At 54.5% G+C, this 18,219-nt stretch overlaps 2 protein-coding genes across 9 annotated transcripts in view; one reads left to right on the plus strand and one right to left on the minus strand.

Annotated features, from left to right (window-relative positions):
• Positions 1–3,040: 3,040 nt before the first annotated feature.
• Positions 3,041–17,732, minus strand: ARMC6 (armadillo repeat containing 6). Its single transcript, XM_029217121.1, has 8 exons — positions 17,377–17,732; positions 12,986–13,155; positions 11,744–11,826; positions 8,168–8,741; positions 6,317–6,462; positions 5,508–5,639; positions 4,996–5,133; positions 3,041–3,811 (listed from the first exon to the last, which is right to left on the minus strand). The coding sequence occupies exons 2-8, from the start codon at positions 13,110–13,112 to the stop codon at positions 3,599–3,601; spliced, it is 1,413 nt and encodes a 470-aa protein (XP_029072954.1). The 5' UTR covers positions 13,113–13,155; positions 17,377–17,732; the 3' UTR covers positions 3,041–3,598.
• Positions 17,325–18,219, plus strand: part of SUGP2 (SURP and G-patch domain containing 2) — a 31,240-nt gene continuing 30,345 nt past the window's right edge. For 4 of the 8 annotated variants that reach the window (XR_003792700.1, XR_003792701.1, XM_029217114.1 and 1 more), the window contains exon 1: positions 17,670–17,821. Coding sequence is in view for 2 of the 8 variants with exons in the window: in XM_029217114.1 (XP_029072947.1) it covers positions 17,791–17,821 (31 nt within the window). In the remaining 6 variants the exon portion in view is untranslated. Of the gene's footprint in view, positions 17,551–17,669; positions 17,874–18,219 lie in introns of those variants that run through there. The other 4 variants (XM_029217120.1, XM_029217119.1, XM_029217115.1 and 1 more) reach the window with 3 other exon arrangements.

The raw sequence follows: 18,219 nt of genomic DNA on the forward strand, positions 1-18,219 counted from the left end.
ATACTGGAGGAGTCCCCACCTGCAGCACCCACCTGCCAGGTCCTGTGAGGGAGGCAGTAAGCTCCTGGAAGGTCTCACAGTACCCCCAGGGACAGTGCCAACTGAGGCCAAGTGTCAGGCAGTGGCCCAGCACTGGGCTGCCTCTCCTGATGGTGCCAGTGGCGCTGGCTGGGCTCTGGCTTCTGTTCACTCATCAGCAAGCTGGTGCTGGCCAACCTCCCTGCCACCTCCCAACATGGCAGGCAGTGCCTCTTGGTATCAGCAACTGACACCCCCCACCATGGGCACCTCGGCTGTACCTGGCGAGGGTGCCCAGGGGATCCCAGCTTTTCCCTGGGCAGGACACTGACTCTCTGCACCGCCAGTTCCCGCTACTTCTCAGGAATCCCAGGAATCATCTGACACAACGGCCGTGAGCCAGGCCTGGGCACGGTGACAGGGCTTAATCAACCGAGGCTAGAGAGCCATTTGCCCAAGGTTATGTTAGCAACGCTGGCAACAGAGGAGGGGCATGGAGGCAGGCCGAGCCAGGTTCTCATCCCATATCGGCCCCTTGAATGCCAACGAGTCTGTTTCTCATCTGGAAGATGGGGTTCACAGGCCCTGCCTCTCAAATGTGTTCACAGTGAAAAAGCAACAGTGTTCCTTTCCCAGGATGCTGGGCCCTTCCCTGGCTGGAGGGACACATCCTTGACAGAGACGACAGTCAAGACTAACTGGTTCAAAGGCAGCCTCACTTAGCCTCCCAGAGGCTCAGAGAGGTCAGGCCTCTCCTTGAAAAGCACACAACAGTAGAGGCAGAACTGAATGTGCTGACCCCTCCCTTGTAGCCGTTTCCCCCTTAGCCCATGTTTCTGTGTCAAAAACAAGGACAGGACGGCAAGCACTCGAGTGCTCTGTGCCAGGCACCCCCTGAACCAGGCCTTGCTGTGGCCCTGTGCAGTGACACACTTAGCTCATTTCCAGGTGAGGAGGCAGAGGCTCACCTGAGGTGGCAGAGGAGGGCCTGGAACACAGGCCTGGCAGACCTCAGTGAAATGTGGGGTCTTCAGCTGGAGGTGGGGCCTCACCCAGCCCGGGGATGTCCAAACAGGCCCTGACCCACACCCACTGAAGAGGCCCTCAGGCAAGGTGGGGAGGACTGATAAGCAGGAGCCACCCGTCCTGGAAGAAGCCTGCAGCTGTAGGAAGGCTGGTTGAAAGCCCAGGGGAGGGGACTGCGGCTGCAGGGGCAGAGGTCTTCCCTCCAACCACCCTGTGTACCTATTAATTTATTCAGGTGTACATTCAAAAACATTTATGGGAAACTGGAGCAGAGCGGGGACCCAGGAGCCTGCCCATATGGAGCTCATGGATGGGGGGGAGGGGCAGACAAAGGAGAAAAGCCCACAAGTGAGGTGACCTTAGATGGGGTCAGAGGTCAAGGACACAGCACAAGTGGTGTTTGGCCGGGGGAGTGGGGTGGTGGTGGTGTGCCAGGGCAGGGGAACAATAGGGGATCTCTGAGAAGGCAATGTGTGATCTGGAACCTGGTGCCAGGAAGGAACTGGCCACAGGGAGGGCTGGGGAAGGATGCTCCATGCAGCGTACATGTGCAAAGGTCCTGAGGTGGGGAGGCTGGAGTGACTGGAACTGTGATTAAATGGGAGCATGGGGAAGATGCGGGTGGGAGGTGGGTAGGGCCTGGAGAACAGTTTGGTTTTACGGAGAGGGCAATGGGGAGCCACAGGCAGGTTGAGAGCAGAGCTAAGGCAGGAATTACAGGGCTGGCACCTCAGACTTCCCCAGAAATGGACTAGTAGCACCCCCCCCACCACGAGACAGATGAAGAAACATGATGCTCACGGGGCCCAAGGACTGCTCCAAGGTCACAGGAATGACCTAAGGTCACATGGGTGGCCAACCTAGAAGTCAAATTGGGGCAGCCTGCAGCAGGTGTGGCTGAGTCCCCAGTGAGGAAGGTCAGGGCCGGGTGACGGGGTCAGAGGTTCTCATCAGCCCCATTGAGCTGGCAGCGCCCCCCCCCCACCGCCACCGATCCAGGGGTGGAGGAGGTCTGGACACCACAGGAAGGCGGGACCAGGGTGATGCTCTCCCCATAGCTATTCGCATGGGCCAATTTCCATAGAAACCAGAAGCCTTCTGGGCAAGGGCCTGAGTTGATGTCAAGGACTGAACTCAAGACATTCTTCAGCCTAGAGGAGGTGAATGACCAATAGTGGGGTGGGGACTCCGAGAGGTGAGAGGAGCTCCTAATGTATGAGCTGGAGGTGTCAGGCATGGCGCCTGGAGCCCACCAGGGGGCCTGAGGCTGCCCTGACCCTGACTGGGCCACGCGGGATGCACGAGCTGCCAGGTGACCACAACATGACCCCGAGGGTGAATGCAGAGAAGCAGAGCTGGGGTCTGCCAGGCACCGCTGCCTGGTGACCCCTCCAAGACACTTGGGGAGGATGGGCACTGGGGGCAGCGACAGTGATGCCCACTTTACAGATGGGGAAACTGAGGCTCAGAGAGGAAAGCCAGGCTGCCCAAGCCAACCAGTGAGCGAGGACCTCAATGTGGCCAGGCGGGAGAGTGCAGGATGGTTCTCCCAGGGTGACTCGGGTGCTAAAGCTAGACGATCGGGTGTCTCCCATGTGCCCAGCTCTGCTCCAACACCCTTCGGAGGGGGCTCTATCCCCTCCCCTCTCCCTGCTTTACGGAGGAGCAAATCAAGGCTCAGAGAGGTTACGTCACCAGCTCAAGGCCACAGAGCTGGGTGGGGGCTAGACACTGAGCTCTCCAGCCCCCGAAAGTCAATGTACATTGAGGAACAGCAACCTTGGCACCCTTGGACCCCAAGTCTGACAATGACCCCAGCAGCCCACCCCTCTGAGGGTGACAGTGAATCATACATCCCATGCTGCTCTCAAAACCCCTTCACTTTCATCAGTGAACCCATGACCTCCCCAAACATGCACCCCTCTCCCCTGTTCTTTGAAGCCACTGGCTGTGGCTCCCATGCCGCATGGTGCTACGGAAGAGACCCTTCCATTGATCAACCAACAGTCTTTTATTACCGGGCATCACTGGCTGGCCTGGGACACCAGAAGACAAACGAGCCTTGGTCCCTGCCCTCTGTTCAGCACAGCAAGGCATCTGTGATCCATTTACAGGTGAGAGAAGCAGTAGCAGGGATGAGAACGGACTTGTAGGAACAGAAGTGGGATCCCTGCCCTGCTATGAGATTGGCCAGTATGGTTTCCAGGTTTCAGACAGACCTCTGGCCGTAAGCAATGCTGAGGGGGCGCTTCTACTAGGAAAGGGCAGTGGGGTTGGGTGGCACAGGACGGATGAAGCCGATGCTGTCAGCCGGTGAGCGGAACAGCATGCGGGGAGGCCGGGACCCAGGGGCTGCTTTCTGCTGTGTAGGCACCTCACTAATGCTCCCTTCCCACCCCTTGGCCAATGCTTGGTACCCGTCAGAAAACACTTGCTGTTAATGGGGGAGGAATCTGGAGGCAGAGTAGCAGGACATCATTCCTGCCCCCACCCTCTCCCCAGCTGTTCCTGAGTCACATGACTCACCCAGTCACAGCTCACACTGAGCCTGGGGTCATGGTGCCAGGTTACCCTTCTGGCCTGTCCACAGCTCTTGGAGCTCGACGTGGCAGCCCAGGTCCCTCAGGGCGGCCTTGGCCACGTCCTCACAGTCGCGATGGGTGGCACGGGCCCGCGAGATGAGTGCCTCAGCCCCCAGGTCCAGAATGGGCTGTGAGAAGGTCTGGCTTCGGGCCACCAGGTTTCGGATCAGCATGCAGGCCTGTTTCTAGAAGGGAGAGCAGAAGGCGAGTGGCTGTGAGCCAGCAGGTGGGAGCAGGGGGTGGGGTCCACTCTGACCTCGGAGTCCTCATCATAAGACAATATGGCTGTAGCCAACATTCAGCAGGTGCCTACGCTATGATTCATCAGGCTAGACTCATGCCTCCACTTCATCCTCTTGGCAGCCCTGGAGGCAGGGCTCATCACCCCAGCTCCCAGGTGAGGAGACTAAAGCTTAGGGTAGCCAAGTGCTTGGCAGGTGGGGCTGGTCCCTGAGGTGTGAGACCCAAAGTCTCAGAGCAACATCCCCTGAAGCTGGCAAGAGCCTGGCCGGGCGGCAGGGGAGGAGGGCAGGGAAACAGTGGGAAAAGTGGGGTTGTGTACAGGGTCCATCTGTCAATTATACTGTTATTCATTCAGTCGGCATTTGTGCTCTGTGTCTCTGCCGGGGGTGGGTGCTGAGAAGCACCCCAACATGGCATCCACCACCAGTGGGAGAGCAGGTGAGAAGCAGGTGAGGTGTGAGGGCCCGCCCGGTGGGGTGGTCAGGAGCGGACAAGGTGATGGGCCAGCCAAGGGCACAGCATCCTGGAGGAGGGAGTAAAGGTCCCCAGTGGGACCAAGCCTGGTGTGTCTCAGGACCAACAAGGAGGCCCCTGTGCTGGGAGGGTATGAAAGGTGGGAGGCAGGGAGTGCGCTGGGGGCTGCTGCAGGGAGGAGTGTGGGTTTCTGGCAGGGCTGTGCATTGCCCTGTCTACACTTCACCTCTGCTGACTCCCCAGCAAGGCGTGGACAGTGGCCCCACATGCAAAAACACAAAGCAGCAGCCTAAGGTGGGGCAGGGAACCTTTCCCAAACCCCAGTAGATCCCCAGCTGCTGGTCCCCCCAACTCCTCCTCCTCCTCAGATACCTCTAAAGAGGCTGTTAGGAAAGGAAAAGAGCAAATGCAAGAAGAGCAAAGAAGACAGCAGCGGGCAGAATTCAGCACATTTCTGGTGGGTGGTAAGTAGATGCAGGACATCAGGGGCTGAGAAGGAAGGAGACCCTGGAGTCTTGGGTCATGATGGGGATGGGACAGGGACAAAGAGGACCTGCACCCTCCCCTTCCCGCCCCCAGCAATGTGCACGCTGGCCCCTTGCCCCACCTGCCCACCAGGCTCCCGTCCCCTCCTCCTGTCCCCCACGCCTACCTGCACGCCAACCTCCTGCGGGTGTGCCTTCATGGCCTGCAGTGCAGCCAGGGCCCCGCCGCCCTCCACGATGACCTGGCTGTTCTCTGGCTTGCGCAGTGCCAGGACACACAGGGCCGCGCAGCTCTGCTCACACACCTGCGGGGTGGGTCACGGGGATGGCTGAGAGGAGGCAGACAGACCCCCACTGTCACCAGCTCCCCAGGTGAGTGCCCTGCAACCTCACCTGGACAGACCTCTGTCAGTCCACGTGTGTACTGGACCAGAAGTAACAGAAACGACAGCAGGTGCATCAACCAAGCTCTTAGGGGTGACGGTCTCACCCCAGGCCCCTTGCTCGCCCCACCCTGGCCCTCACTCACGCTGCCCCCAGCCTCTTGCTCGCTGACCTCACCCTAGGCCTGGCCCTGCTTCGGGAGATGGGAAAGACCATTTTGTAGATACAGATACTGATCTGGGACTCCAGCCATGCAACCCCACCTTGTGTGTCCCCCCTGCCCTGGGGTGGGTACCTGGGGACTGGCCAGGTGCCGGGTCATGGCAGACACAATGGGCTCTGTCCCGCCAGCACGGACAATGGCATCCTTCACATCATCGTTGCCTGCGATAGCCCTCAGGGCGCTCAGCACTTGCTTCACAAGGTCCTGAAGAGAGGGCAATGCATGGGTCACACCCGGCCACACCCCTCTCCTGAGAGGCACCCAGCATTAACTGCTTGGTTGCTGGATTGTGGGAGGGGGTCTCGAGGGAGTGTCTGGGGCTGTTTCAATGTCTGCTGTCTGAACACAGGTGGGGCCACCCCGGGGTGTGCAGCTGGCATGGAAGAGCAGGGTTATTCATCACTTGCTGTATAGAGAAGGCAGGGGAGGCTCGGGGAAGTGGACCCTGTGGTTCAGGCCACCTGCATCCAGGCGAGGCGTCTGGATGATTTCAACCCCCCCAAAAACACACACAGAGGGGCGTGTGGCTGGCTCAGGCCAGCGAGCAGAGCACGGGTGGCCTCACTGAAGCATCACACACCTGAGCTGGGGTCTGGACCAGCCCCCCCACCACTAAAGGACAGTGAGAGAGAGCGGGTGGGTTTGTTTTCCCCCTAAATTTGAGGTCCTTCTCATGGGTCATGAGAAGTGAAAACTGATCTTTGGATCTGGGCTCAGCAGACAGGGCCAGAGTGTTCTGACTCAAGCCTGGCTGGCTGATCGAGGCCTAGAGGGGCAGAGTTCACTGGGAGGCCCGGAGCATTCCCCAGGTGTCGGGAGAAATGACAGAGTGAAACTCAGGCAAGAGGACTTCACACCCTAAGACAGCTCTGGACGCCCACCTGGTGGTCATTGCAGTTGGCCAACAGGGCCACCAGGACGTTGAGGCCCCCGAGGTCGACGACCTCCTGGCAGAACTCATTGCGGACAGCCAGGCGGGACAGGGTGCTGCAGAGATCACTCAGGATGCTGGGGTTGTCGGGGAACGCTGCAGACGGAGGAGGAGGAACCGCTGGGGTGAGGAGAGAGAAAACCAGCCCACGCTCCGAGCCAGTAGTCCTGGGAGGAATCCCGAATCCCGCTCCACCAGCGAAGCCTGGCCCCTCTGCCTGGCTGGGGGGCCGCCAGTACGAGGAGGGCCCCAGGGACCACAAGGTGCGGGGGTGGGGGCGGGGTGCTGCCTGGGCCTGCAGTGCCCCCTGCTGGCTTCCGGGGAAGACACAGGACTGTGCCCCAGATAAATTCCAGACCAACTGATGATCTTGGCTAAAAAAAGAAAACCATAATAGTGCTATAATAAGACATCCGAGACTATTTTTATGATCTTGGGTAAGGAACGACCTTTCTAACTGCAACAGGACACCTAGAAGCTGCAGAGGGACATATGGATAGAGTTGACCTGAGCAAAATTAAACACAGATGCTGAAGACAAAGCTCAGAGGCACCAGGGAGGAGAGGCATGACTGAGAATGATGGGGGGAGGAGAGTTAGGGAGTTAGCAACGGGGGCACAGAGAGCCATAATGACACAGAGCTCAGTGATGGTCATTTATAGGGCCCCCTGGCCAGGACACAGTCCCAGTGACTCCATGAATACTAATCCAGGTGTGCCGTGGAGGCATTCTCTAGATGTGGTACATCCACGGCCAACTGACTTCAAGGAAATGACCCTTGACGGTCTGCGTGGGCCTCATCTAATCAGCCAAAGACCTTAAGAGGGAAACTGAGGTCTCCCTGAAGAGGAAGAAGCTCACTGGTAGAGTGCAGTGTTGGTTCCTGCCCAAGCCTCCGGCCCGCCCCCACGACCACATGAACCAATTCCCTGCAACAAATCTCTCTCTCTCTCTCTCTCTCTATATATATATACACGTATATATGTATACATATATATACAAAAATACACACACACACACACACACCCTACTGGTTCTGTCTCTGTGGTAGCACTCTCACTGATAGGAGCTCCTGCAAATAAACAAGGAAGATGCAAAGTACCCCTCGGAAAAGCAGCCCAACTTTGCAGCTGGTTTTCACCCTCTCTGGAGGTGTGAAGGGGAGAATGAGGCAGGCCCCAGTCCCCCACAGACAGGGCCAGAGTCGCACACACAGGCCTAGCGAGAGAGCCAGAGGCACAGGACAGGCTGGAAAGGGGAACTCATTCTTCTAGCACCTTTTGTGCACCAGACCCCAGTCAGGCCTTTTCCAGTGGGTGCAGTGGACAGAGGTCAGGGGCTTTGGTGCCCAAACGTCAGTGTTGTGACCTCCCTTGGCTGCCTCATCAGGGTCACCCCAGAGTCAGGCACATGGACATGCACAAGAAAGGGCGGCCAAGTATGAACCAAAGTGTAAACCTCCGCCTGGGAGCAGCCCCAGTGAGTGCCAGCAACACTCCCCCGTCTTCGGGAAACAGCACCCTTATTCTTCCCTTTGAGGAGCCCTCTTTTCCACTCTCAGTCTGTGTTGCTGGACAGAGCCAAGCCCCCTCCCCAAATGGTTTAGAGATGAGCATGGGATGTGCTGTGGGCCAATGAGTGCTGGCTTGGAACTCTCCTGGAGTAACTAGGAGTAAGGACACTGTTATGATAGGGCTGCCATGCAGGTGGGACCAAGCTGATAAATACAAGTGGTGCCCAGAGCCAGCCAGACCTGAAGCAGTCCTAAACCCTCACTCACTCTTGCCACACCTGCTCCTACCTTTGGCGGCCTCAATGAGTACCTTCAAGCCTCCATTCTCCTGCACGATCATCTTGGCATGGTCATGGGCACGGCCGAAGGGCACACGAATGTCATCATCAAAGGTCATGATGCGTAGGGCCCAGCAGGCCTCCCTGACCACGTCGGCACAGTGGCTGTGCCGGGCAATGGCGCCAGTCAGCAGGGGTAGCACACCGGTCTTTACCAGGCTCTGCCGGTTCTGCTCATGCTTCAGGCAGGCGTGGCGCACACAGCGGATCCCCGAGCAGGTCACGTTGGCCGAGTCAGCATTCCGGGCCAGTGTGGCCACCAGGAGCTGCAGGCCCTGCGTGTCCAAGAGGTCGGGCTGGCCATCAGTCAGGGCTGACAGGGCATTGAGGGCCTGGAGCAGGAGACCCTGGTCACCTGCTGCGGCCAACTTCCAGGTGGCGAGGAGGATGGGGTAGGCCCCCTTCTCGGCTGCCAAGAAGCGGCAGGCCTTTTGCTGCTTGCACTGCTCACAAAAGCGGGCAAGGTGTGCTGACACCTCCTGGGGGTTAGAGCGGGCCATGGACTCCTGCAGGTCATCCAGGGCCTAAGGGACATGGGAGAAACCTCAGTGTCAGCTCAGTCCAAAGACGGTCACAGCGATAGTGCTGCACCCCTGTGGGATTCCCTCGTGTGGGATCTGGGCCTTGGTGGAAGTTCTGTGGGGCTAGTTCTAGCTGTGGCAGCTTCCACACCTGTGCTTTTATTTATTTATTTATTTAATATTTATTTATTTGGCTGTGCTGGGTCTTAGTTGCGGCATGCAGGATCTTATAGTTGCAGCATGTGGGATCTTTCGTTGCGGCATGCGAACTCTTAGTTGTGGCATGTGAGATCTAGTTCCCTGACCAGGGATTGAACCCGGGCCCCCCTGCATTGGGAGCATGGAGTCTTAGCCCCTGGACCACCAGGGAAGTTCCCACTGAGCTTGAGAGGCCATGGAGGGAGGGAGGGAGAGGGAGAGAGAAAGAGAGAGGCCCTGCCATCTCAGTGTCCCTGACAAGGAGCCACACACACGAGTACAGACATTAAACATTCTAGCTCTAGCTGCCATTGCATGAGAGGCCCCCAAGTGAGACCAGCAGAAGAAACATCCAGCTGAGATCAGTCAACCCAGCAAAATCATCAAAAACAATAAAATGGCTATTGTTTTGGGTTGTTTGTTCTTTTTCGGCCATGCCACGTGGCTTGCAGAATCCTAGTTCCCCGACCAGAGATCGAACCCGGGCCCACAGAAGTAAAAGCAAGGAGTCCTAACCACTGGACTGCCAGGGAAATCCCCTTGGGTTGTTCGTTATGCAGTCATAACTAACTGACATACCAACCAATGGCTAGCTTTCTAAGAAAGGTGAAAGCCACCCTTACCAGTCCTGCCCATATCATATACCTCCTGTTCATCTCTCTCATTCACTCCACAAATATTTACTGAGTACCTGCCAAATGAAACCATGCTGTACACACGGTTGGTTTACCCACGTTCAACTCTAAGGCCTTGGGGGAAAAGCTTATAATGAGAGAAGACAATTTGAATAGGGCACACAAGTCTAGTGGCCACTCGATGCCATGACCTGAGGACCTGTCTCAGCTTGAGCCCAAGATGAACCCATGCCCCTGGAGCTTATGACATCATTTGCATCCAGCCCTGGTGAGGGTGGGTCTACAGATACCATCAGCCCGAAGTGCTTTGATTTGGCCTCGACTGCCATGAAAGTCAAGAATGCCTGTCAGCCAACCCTCGTTGAGCTCTGATTTGTGGACTTAACTAAACATATGTTATGATGAAACAGAATATTAAGGAATAGGTTAGGGCTTCCTTGGTGGCACAGTGGTTGAGAGTCTGCCTGCCGATGCAGGGGACACGGGTTTGTGTCCCGGTTCGGGAAGATCCCACATGCCACGAAGTGGCTGGGCCCGTGAGCCATGGCCGCTGAGCCTGCGCATCCGGAGCCTGTGCTCCGCAACGGGAGAGGCCACAACAGTGAGAGGCCCGCGTACCGCAAAAAAAAAAAAAAGAAATAGGTTAATTGGCCCAACATTGTAAATCAACTCTACTTCAATAAAAAAGAAAATTTTTTAAAAGGTGAAAGAAATAGGTTAAAACCTATTTGTGTGTGTGACTTGAATAGACATTTCTTCAGAGAAGATACACAAATGGCCACTAAGCACACAAAAAGATGTTCAACATTACATCATTAGGGAAACGCAAATCAAAACCACAATGAGACACCATCACGCCCATTAAGGTGGCTACTATGAAAAGAAAAACAAACAGAAAATAACAAGTGTTGGTGAGGATGTGGAGAAACTGGAACCCTGTGCACTATTGGTGGGAATATAACACGGTGCAGCTGCTGTGGAAAGCAGTATGGTGGTTCCTCAAAAAATTAAACCAAGAGATGCAGCAATTCCACTTCTGGGTATACACCCAAAAGAATTGAAAGGCAGAAAGGCAAAAGGCAGAAACAACCCCAGTGTCCATCAATGGACGGATGGATAAACAAAATGTGGTGTAGCCATACAATGGAATATTATTCAACCATACAAAGGAACACTATTCAACCACAAATACTACAACACGGATGAACGTTGAGGACATCATGCTAAGTGAAATAAGCCAGTTCCAAAAGGACAGATACTGTATGATTTCCCTTAGGTTCACAACCACGGCTGTCTCCCCCTCCTGCTTTTTTTTTGGGTGGGTGGGGGAGGTGGTCCATGCTGTGTGGCTTCATTTCTTCTCTTTGGATCTCAATTTTCCCATCCTTTATATGGGGATGATAACCCTACCCTCACAGGTGTCTTTGGGTGAATAACTGAAATGGCATGAGGAAAGCACCTGGCACAGAACTGAGTCCACAGCCGGTTCTCAATAAACACTAGAACCTTCTGCTCTTTTACCAACAGTTTACCAGTTTGATGGATGACCTTAAATAAAGGACTTAACCTCTGTGAGCTGTACTTTCCTTGTTTGGGTCACTGGAGAGCAAGGGCAGGCTCTCGGCCTCCGTTTCCCCATCAGGAAGCCAGAGATGACAGCACCTACCTTGCAGGCCAGTTTGAGTGCTAAGGGGATGGGCTGTAATGTGCCAGTAAAGAGTCGGTGCTCAGTAAGTGACAGCCTTACTATGATTGCACTCTCTTTTCCTGGGATTCCTGTCCAATTTTCTGAGCAAATTCAGTGGTTGGGAGGCAGAGAGAGGCTCCTCCAGGGGGCCGTCCACCCCAAGGCTCCCAATACCAAGACAAACATGAATGCTGTCTGCCCCTTACGTCTGGAGTGCTACCCACTCCCTGTCCACTCTAACAGCTCCAATTCCAGAATGTGGCACGTGGGTGGGTGGACAGATCACAGTGGTCCCTGAGAGGCCCTCTGAAGTGGACTCAAGGAGCCCTGGCTGCACACTCAGGCTTGCCTGTGCTTGCTGAGTAGGTTCTGACCTTCTGCATCTGTGTCTGCCATCTGGGAACCAGGGAAAGGGTGCCCCCGACAGAGTTATGAGGTGATGCAGGACCATGCGTGTAAGGCCCATGTGGGCTGCCCTCTCCTACCTGCAGGATGTCATGTGTGGGCTCCTGGGATCCATCCGCAGAGACTTTCGGCGTCATCTTTACAATGTTGCCCAGATCAACCCCTGCGGGGGATGGGGAAGTCAGGAAACAAGCGACAGCCATCATCCCTATGGGCCTGCTGGAGTCACACCTCATGTCCCTTCAGCTGGGACCACCCTACTCTGGAGGCCTTCAGGGATCTGCCCAGCTCCCCACCCAACTCCCTCCCTGCCTGGGCAGGGCCCAGCAGCCACGCCCACACGGGGGTGTGGGGTGTGGGGGTCTTTGTACCTTGGCCCCAGCCAATGGGAGCAGAGGAGTACTGAAGCTACACACCAGCACCATAGCGAGGGACACACTCTGTCTGGTGGGCTGAGAAGGGAGGGTAACCCATGGCCTTCTCCCTTGGGGCTCCCATTGTTCTTCACCCTGGCTGCATCCCCAGCCTCATTTGCCCCCCCCGAAGGAAGCCCCCACTGTGCAGAACCTGTCTAGGTGCCCCACCAGCCCCTGTCCAGTGTCTATACACTACTCTGTGCCCAGGACACCAGCTTCTGACCTCGAACGCTGGATCCCCAGTCTCCCTTGCCCTCTGGCGCCTGACTGGGTTTGGCCAATAGGAAGCCGGACTCAAGATCAGGGGCAGGAGGAGTGGGAGGGCAGGGTGTTCATCCCCAGCTTCCTGCCTCTGCCTCTATCAGATGACCCTCATCCCTTGCCTTGGCCTGTCATGGGAAGGGGGAGGTCCCTGCTGTGGCTAGCAGGGTCTAACCCTGCCCACATTATTGCAAAGAGCTCCCTCTTAACCACTCTCTTCCACGGCCTGGCTGGAGCATGTCACCTGTTTCCAGAGGCTGGTGACCAACACCCCTTCTGCCTCCATGAACTCAAGCTGGGGTGCAGGTCGGGCAGGGAGACAGGTGGCCCTGTTTCTCGGGAGGTGGTCAAGAAAAGTCTCTTCAAGGAAGCGACAATTAAAATGAGACCCACCTTGAAGGACCCAGCCCTGCAGATGTCAGGGTAAGGTCCAGGCAAGTAGAGGGTGGGCTCCAGCGAGGTGGGAGTGGGTGGCCAGCATGCCTGGGGCAGAGTGTAGACAGAAGATAGTGCCCAGGGCTGTCATTGCCAGGAGGGATGTGGTCATGGCAGGATACCACTCTTTTCACATTAAGAGCCATGGACTGGAGGCGACTCTTGGGCAAAGAGCCAGACCAGCGCTGATACCGAGCCACACTGCCCTACCTTGTGATTCAAACTGCTCCACGGCCTCTTTCACTGCCTCCTCTGGCCCCAGCTCAAACTCCTCGATGTTCTCGCGAACGGCTGCATCAAAGGTCTCCTGGGTGATGTGCTTGGAGGCCATCTTCATCTCCACTGTGTGGGGTCAAGGGCACCCAGTAGTTGCTCCCAAGCTGAGAAGGTGAGAAGTAAGCATCATCAAGGGTCAGAGGGCAAATGAGAACCTGGCTACCACTTAGGGAGCATCTACCAAGGGGCCAGAGCCTATAACCACTCTGGAAAAATTCTTACAACCTGAGTCACAGGAAAGGGTGATCTCCCAACATCCACAGAATATCTAAAAGTACAGACAAGGGCAGGTAGTTCAGTATATTTTTTCTAAAAAATGGGGAATGTTAACATAATGTATGTCCTTATAGTAAAAAGTAGTAACAGTAAAATAAATATAAAATATCTTAATAATATTATATTGTATGTTGTATAATTATAATATACTATAATATTACAATATAAACAATATTATTCACATATTACTCTATTATATAGTTATGTACTTCAAATGTACTTATCCAATGAAATAATATGTTATGATAGCATACCATTGTACTAATAAAATATAAAATAAAAAATGATATTAAATACTTATTTAATTAAATAATAACAATAAGGGCAGTCCGCCTGCTGATGCAGGGGACACGGGTTCGTGCCCCGGTCCGGGAGGGTCCCACATGCTGCGGAGCGGCTGGGCCCGTGAGACATGGCCGCTGAGCCTGCGCGTCCGGAGCCTGTGCTCCGCAACGGAAGAGGCCACAGCAGTGAGAGGCCTGCGAACTGCAAAAAAAAAAAATAATAATAATAATAACAATAAGTGTTTATTACTGTTACTATAAATATTTATTATTATTACTAAATAATAATAAATAAAAAGAAAAGTAAATCAAAAGCTAATAGAAATAGTTACCTGTAAGGGGAGGTAGAGAAAAGGATGGTGAGAGCAGGAATAGAAGCTGCATTATTCTCTCTTAACATACCTTGTTTTACAGGTTTGAATTTGGAACTCAGCTAAATGCTTTATGTTATGAGGAAAAGAAATACGCCAAAATAACCAAAAAAATAAATAAATAAAAGCAATCCCTAAAAATCAAGAGCAAAATGAAAGCCATGAACCTAACAGTATTTCTACGTGGATCAGATCATTTCATGCAATTTTTCTTTTTTGCGGTACGTGGGCCTCTTACAGCTGTGGCCTCTCCCATTGTGGAGCACAGGTTCTGGACGTGCAGACTCAGCGGCCATGGCTCACGGGCCCAGCCGCTCCGCGGCATGTGGGACCTTCCCGGACCAGGGCACGAACCCATGTCCCCTGCATCGGCAGGCGGACCCTCAACCACTGCGCCACCAGGGAAGCCCATTTCATGCAATTTTAAAACACAGTGATATGACTGTATATTCTTACTGGGATCTACCCTAAGGATAAAACTGCAAAAGAAAATCTTCAACAGTTTTCAGTAATCATATTATTGGAAACCACATTAGAAATATTATTCAGAAACAGTTATAGATGTAGCAAATAAGTAATAATGTTTATATCATTAGGAATGAGCATAAAAGAAAAAAGATTCTAACATAAAATCAAAGAAGTAAAAACTCAGAACTCCTAAATTTGAACTGGAAATATGATATGAACTCATGATGTATTTTCTCTTGAGCAAATAACCAATTTTCTATTAATATGAACTGAAAATGCCTGGAGGAAATGACACCACAGCAGCAATGAGCAGCACCCTGAATACCAACTGTGGTCTCTAAACACCATTTCCCACCAAAGAAGCCAGGGCTCTTGGAGTAAGAGTTGATTCCAGGTCTGGGCAGGAAATGGGCCAGAGAAGCCAGGAGCATCAAGTGAGACCAGAAAGCAAAGAAGCTTCTGAAGACCACTGTGGTCATACCACGTGGTATGGCCAAAAATTAAAAAAATGAGAAATACATCACTTTTCAAACTTATAGTAAAGTTGCAAGAATAGTACAAGGAGCACTGTATAAGCGGAAGGATCTCCTAGCTTCACCAACTGTTAACATTTTGCCATGTTAATCTATGTGAGTGAGTGTGTGCCTACGAGTGTGTGACACGTACATCATTTGAGAGTGTGTTCCAGTCATGGGACCCCTTCCTCCTACAGATGTCAGCATGAAAAGGACACTCTCTTATACATTCACACAAAACTGAAATTTAACACTGATACAATGCTATTTTCTAACATATAGCACACGATGGACTTTCTTGATTGTTGTAATATCGTCTTTTAAAACAGTTTTGTTTTTTTCTGGTCCCGAGTCCATTCCAGAATCATGCACCGTAGAAAGCACAGAAAGTGCATTAGGGGGACAAAGGCACATGGGGGCACTAGGACCGTGGCATGGGAATGTGCAAATTTGGGCTGTGAGGGAAACAAGCCACCCATGCCCTCACTTCTCTTTGTGGAGGCAGCACAGGATGTGACTATTCTATCTGTGTTTGTGCATATGCTTGGGCTGGGGGTAATGGGGAAGACAGGCTCCAGGGCCAGCCAGGGGGGCTCAAATCCCCAGCCTTACACTTAACCTCACTGTTGGTCAATTCTCACGCGTGACACAGGGGCTACCTAGAGGGCTGCAGTGAAAATTCAACCCATCAATCTCTACAAAGCACTTAGAACAGGATTTGGCACAGAGCTCAATAAACATCACCTAGTTGTTCTTTTCCTTTGTTGCTTAAGAGGTAATTCAGCCAGTTTACTGGGGGGTGGCAGACATAAGGCATCAAACACCTCACCTCACTCCCTTGCAGATATCCCCCTCTTTACTCTCCAGAACAGGGAGCCTGTTTAGGGATTGCTAAGGATTTCCAAATCAAAGGTGGAGGAAAAGAATAAGGATTTTCTGTTTCAAGATAAAGAATTTCTCACTGGGGAGCCCAGGCTGGTGGTGGTGGGATGCTCCTGGCCAGCTCTGAGGGGCTGGATGCTGCTGGAGGGACTCTGCTTCTGGCTCTGCCACCAGACGTTGCTTCTGCTACTCTGGCCATGCTTCAGACCCAAGTGGGCCATTGATGAGTGGCCACTCGGTCATAGAAGCACAGTCCTAAAGGGGAATGTCATTGTGCCTACTTTAAGGATGAGGAATCTGAAGGCCAGGATCCTATCCTGTCTCATTAACACTTTACCTCCACCTACGTCCTCTGCGGAGCTTCCACCAGCCCTTCCAGGCCGCCTCCTCATGGGAGCCTTCCCTAGCTACTCAGACAGAGTCTGTGTACTCTCAGTACCCCCCCCACCCTCCCCGCCCCAAGAATCTCCCTCTGCTCAGCCCTGAGATCCCTGAGCTGGGGAGGTCAATGTCTGGCTCTGGAACCACCACTTAGGACAGTCCTTCAGGGTCCCCTGGGTCCAGCACAGACCTGTGGAGGGCAGGGACAAGGATGAAAGTACACCTCATGAGAAAGATGGTGCTTGGAAATGGTCATCTGGGAGCCACCTGGCGAACAGGCCAGGCCAGGAGAGGAAACAGCATTACCGACCCCCATGCTGCGTCCAAGGCATGCTGAGGGGAAGGGAATTATCAAGGCTCTCAACTGACAGCCTGCTTCCCTCTCTAAGCCATGGTTCTGCTTATCAAGAAAACGGTGCCCTGACAAACCGGGGACCCTGAATGATTCATCTTCCTCCACCTGCCACACCCACCCTGGCTCAGGTGGCCTCACCTGCTTCCTCCCTGCCATACCCTGTGCCTCTGTGCTCTACAAGGCAGCCCGAGGGAGACTTGAAAGCACAGAGACCGCCTCATTCACCTATTCAAAATCCTGCAGTGGCTTCCCAACCCTCTCAGAACAAAACCCAGTTCCCTTACCAACACTTTCTCTACCAACACCTTCTCACCTGGGCTTCCCCGCTTCCTTCTCATTCTTCCCAGCTACCCAAGGGACATCCTTCATAACCACTTTGTTTAAAGCAGCCCCGCTCTCCTACCGCATCACTCTTAGTATTTTAATACTATCTCAACATGGAACAAAATGATTCATCTATTTATTTGCTTTTACTGTCTAGTCTCCTCCCCAATGATATTTAACCTGCATGAGAGCTGGGGCCCGTTTTGTTAAACACCTTCTCCCCCAATGCCTAGGATGGGGCCGGACATGCAGCAGGCAGTCGGTACATACATAAGTGGTGAAAGAATGAATAAATGAAGAAAAGCGAAGAGCAGGGAAGTGGGTGAATTTGTCCCTGGGCGGCTTCCGTAACGATCTTTCATTACCCAAAACCAAGTCCCAGAAAGGCGCGCCACAATCACTAGTCCGACCCCGCAGCGTCCACTCCCTGCCTCGCGCACGAGGGGGCTCTGCGGCCACCGCTCCTCACCCGGTCTCCGCGGCCACGTGGAGAAACGGTGAGGTTCGCGGCTGTCACCGGCTGCGGCGCCTCTGGTCCCTTTCGGCCGCCGTACGTGCGCAGGCGCTTTGGCGCCGCCTCGCCTCGGCCTCCCTCAGCCCTGTGAACTGCTCCCGGGGTGACCAAGGGTGACCGTGAGTGCAGGTAAAGCCGAGGGAGCCAACAGGTGTGCGGCGTCGTCGTCTTTGTCTCCTTTTTCGGGCGGTTCCCGTTGCCGCCACTCCAGGCAGCGAAATTTTTTACCTCAGGAGTGTCCGCCCTGACGACAGGGCAGTGCGCCTGCGCAGAAGGGTTTGGCGGCGGCTGCCTGCGCCTGTGCATCAAGGCTCGGCGGCGGCCTGCGCCTGCGCGGCGCGGCGCTGCGGAGACCGTTGGCTCATTTGCATGTCCCCGCCTCGCGCGGTGGCGGCGGCGGGTGAGGAACCAGAGGCGGCGGTGGGGGCGGCTCCGCACGCGGTGGGCTCGGGGTGAGGTCCGGGCCAGGGCGTTGTCGACCGATGGGCCCCGGGGTGGGGGCTTTGGGCTGGACCCCGGGAATCCCGGGTCTCCACGATGGCGCAGCGGGCTCGGCCCTTGGCTGCGCGGCGGCCGCGTCGCGTCCGGGTCGGCCTGGGGGGCTGTCTGCGGCCGGGCCCGACGCCCCCTTTTCTTAGTCCTCGGAAGCCGGTAGGAGGCAGGCCGCGCCCGAAGGGGTTCATTCGTTCGGTCGTTCATTCATTCAACCTGAGCCGGGAGCGACCCCTCTGGTGGGGCGATAACGGCGGCGGGGCGCTGAATCCGGCTCTTTGCCATTTTTTAACTGGTTCCGTCCCC

The sequence above is a fragment of the Monodon monoceros genome, unplaced genomic scaffold (assembly GCF_005190385.1).
Source record: "Monodon monoceros isolate NGI ecotype Baffin Bay Population unplaced genomic scaffold, NGI_Narwhal_1 Super_Scaffold_12, whole genome shotgun sequence".
Lineage (NCBI taxonomy): Eukaryota > Metazoa > Chordata > Mammalia > Artiodactyla > Monodontidae > Monodon > Monodon monoceros.

Excerpts from the sequence above, each read along its gene's own strand:
- ARMC6 (XM_029217121.1), bottom strand. The coding sequence starts at position 13,112 with ATGAAGATGGCCTCCAAGCACATCACCCAGGAGACCTTTGATGCAGCC. Across the intron at positions 6,463-8,167 it reads ACTCATTGAGGCCGCCAAAG|CGTTCCCCGACAACCCCAGC; the intron begins GTAGGAGCAGGT and ends CTCCGTCTGCAG. Across the intron at positions 5,134-5,507 it reads GGCACCTGGCCAGTCCCCAG|GTGTGTGAGCAGAGCTGCGC; the intron begins GTACCCACCCCA and ends CCCACCCCGCAG.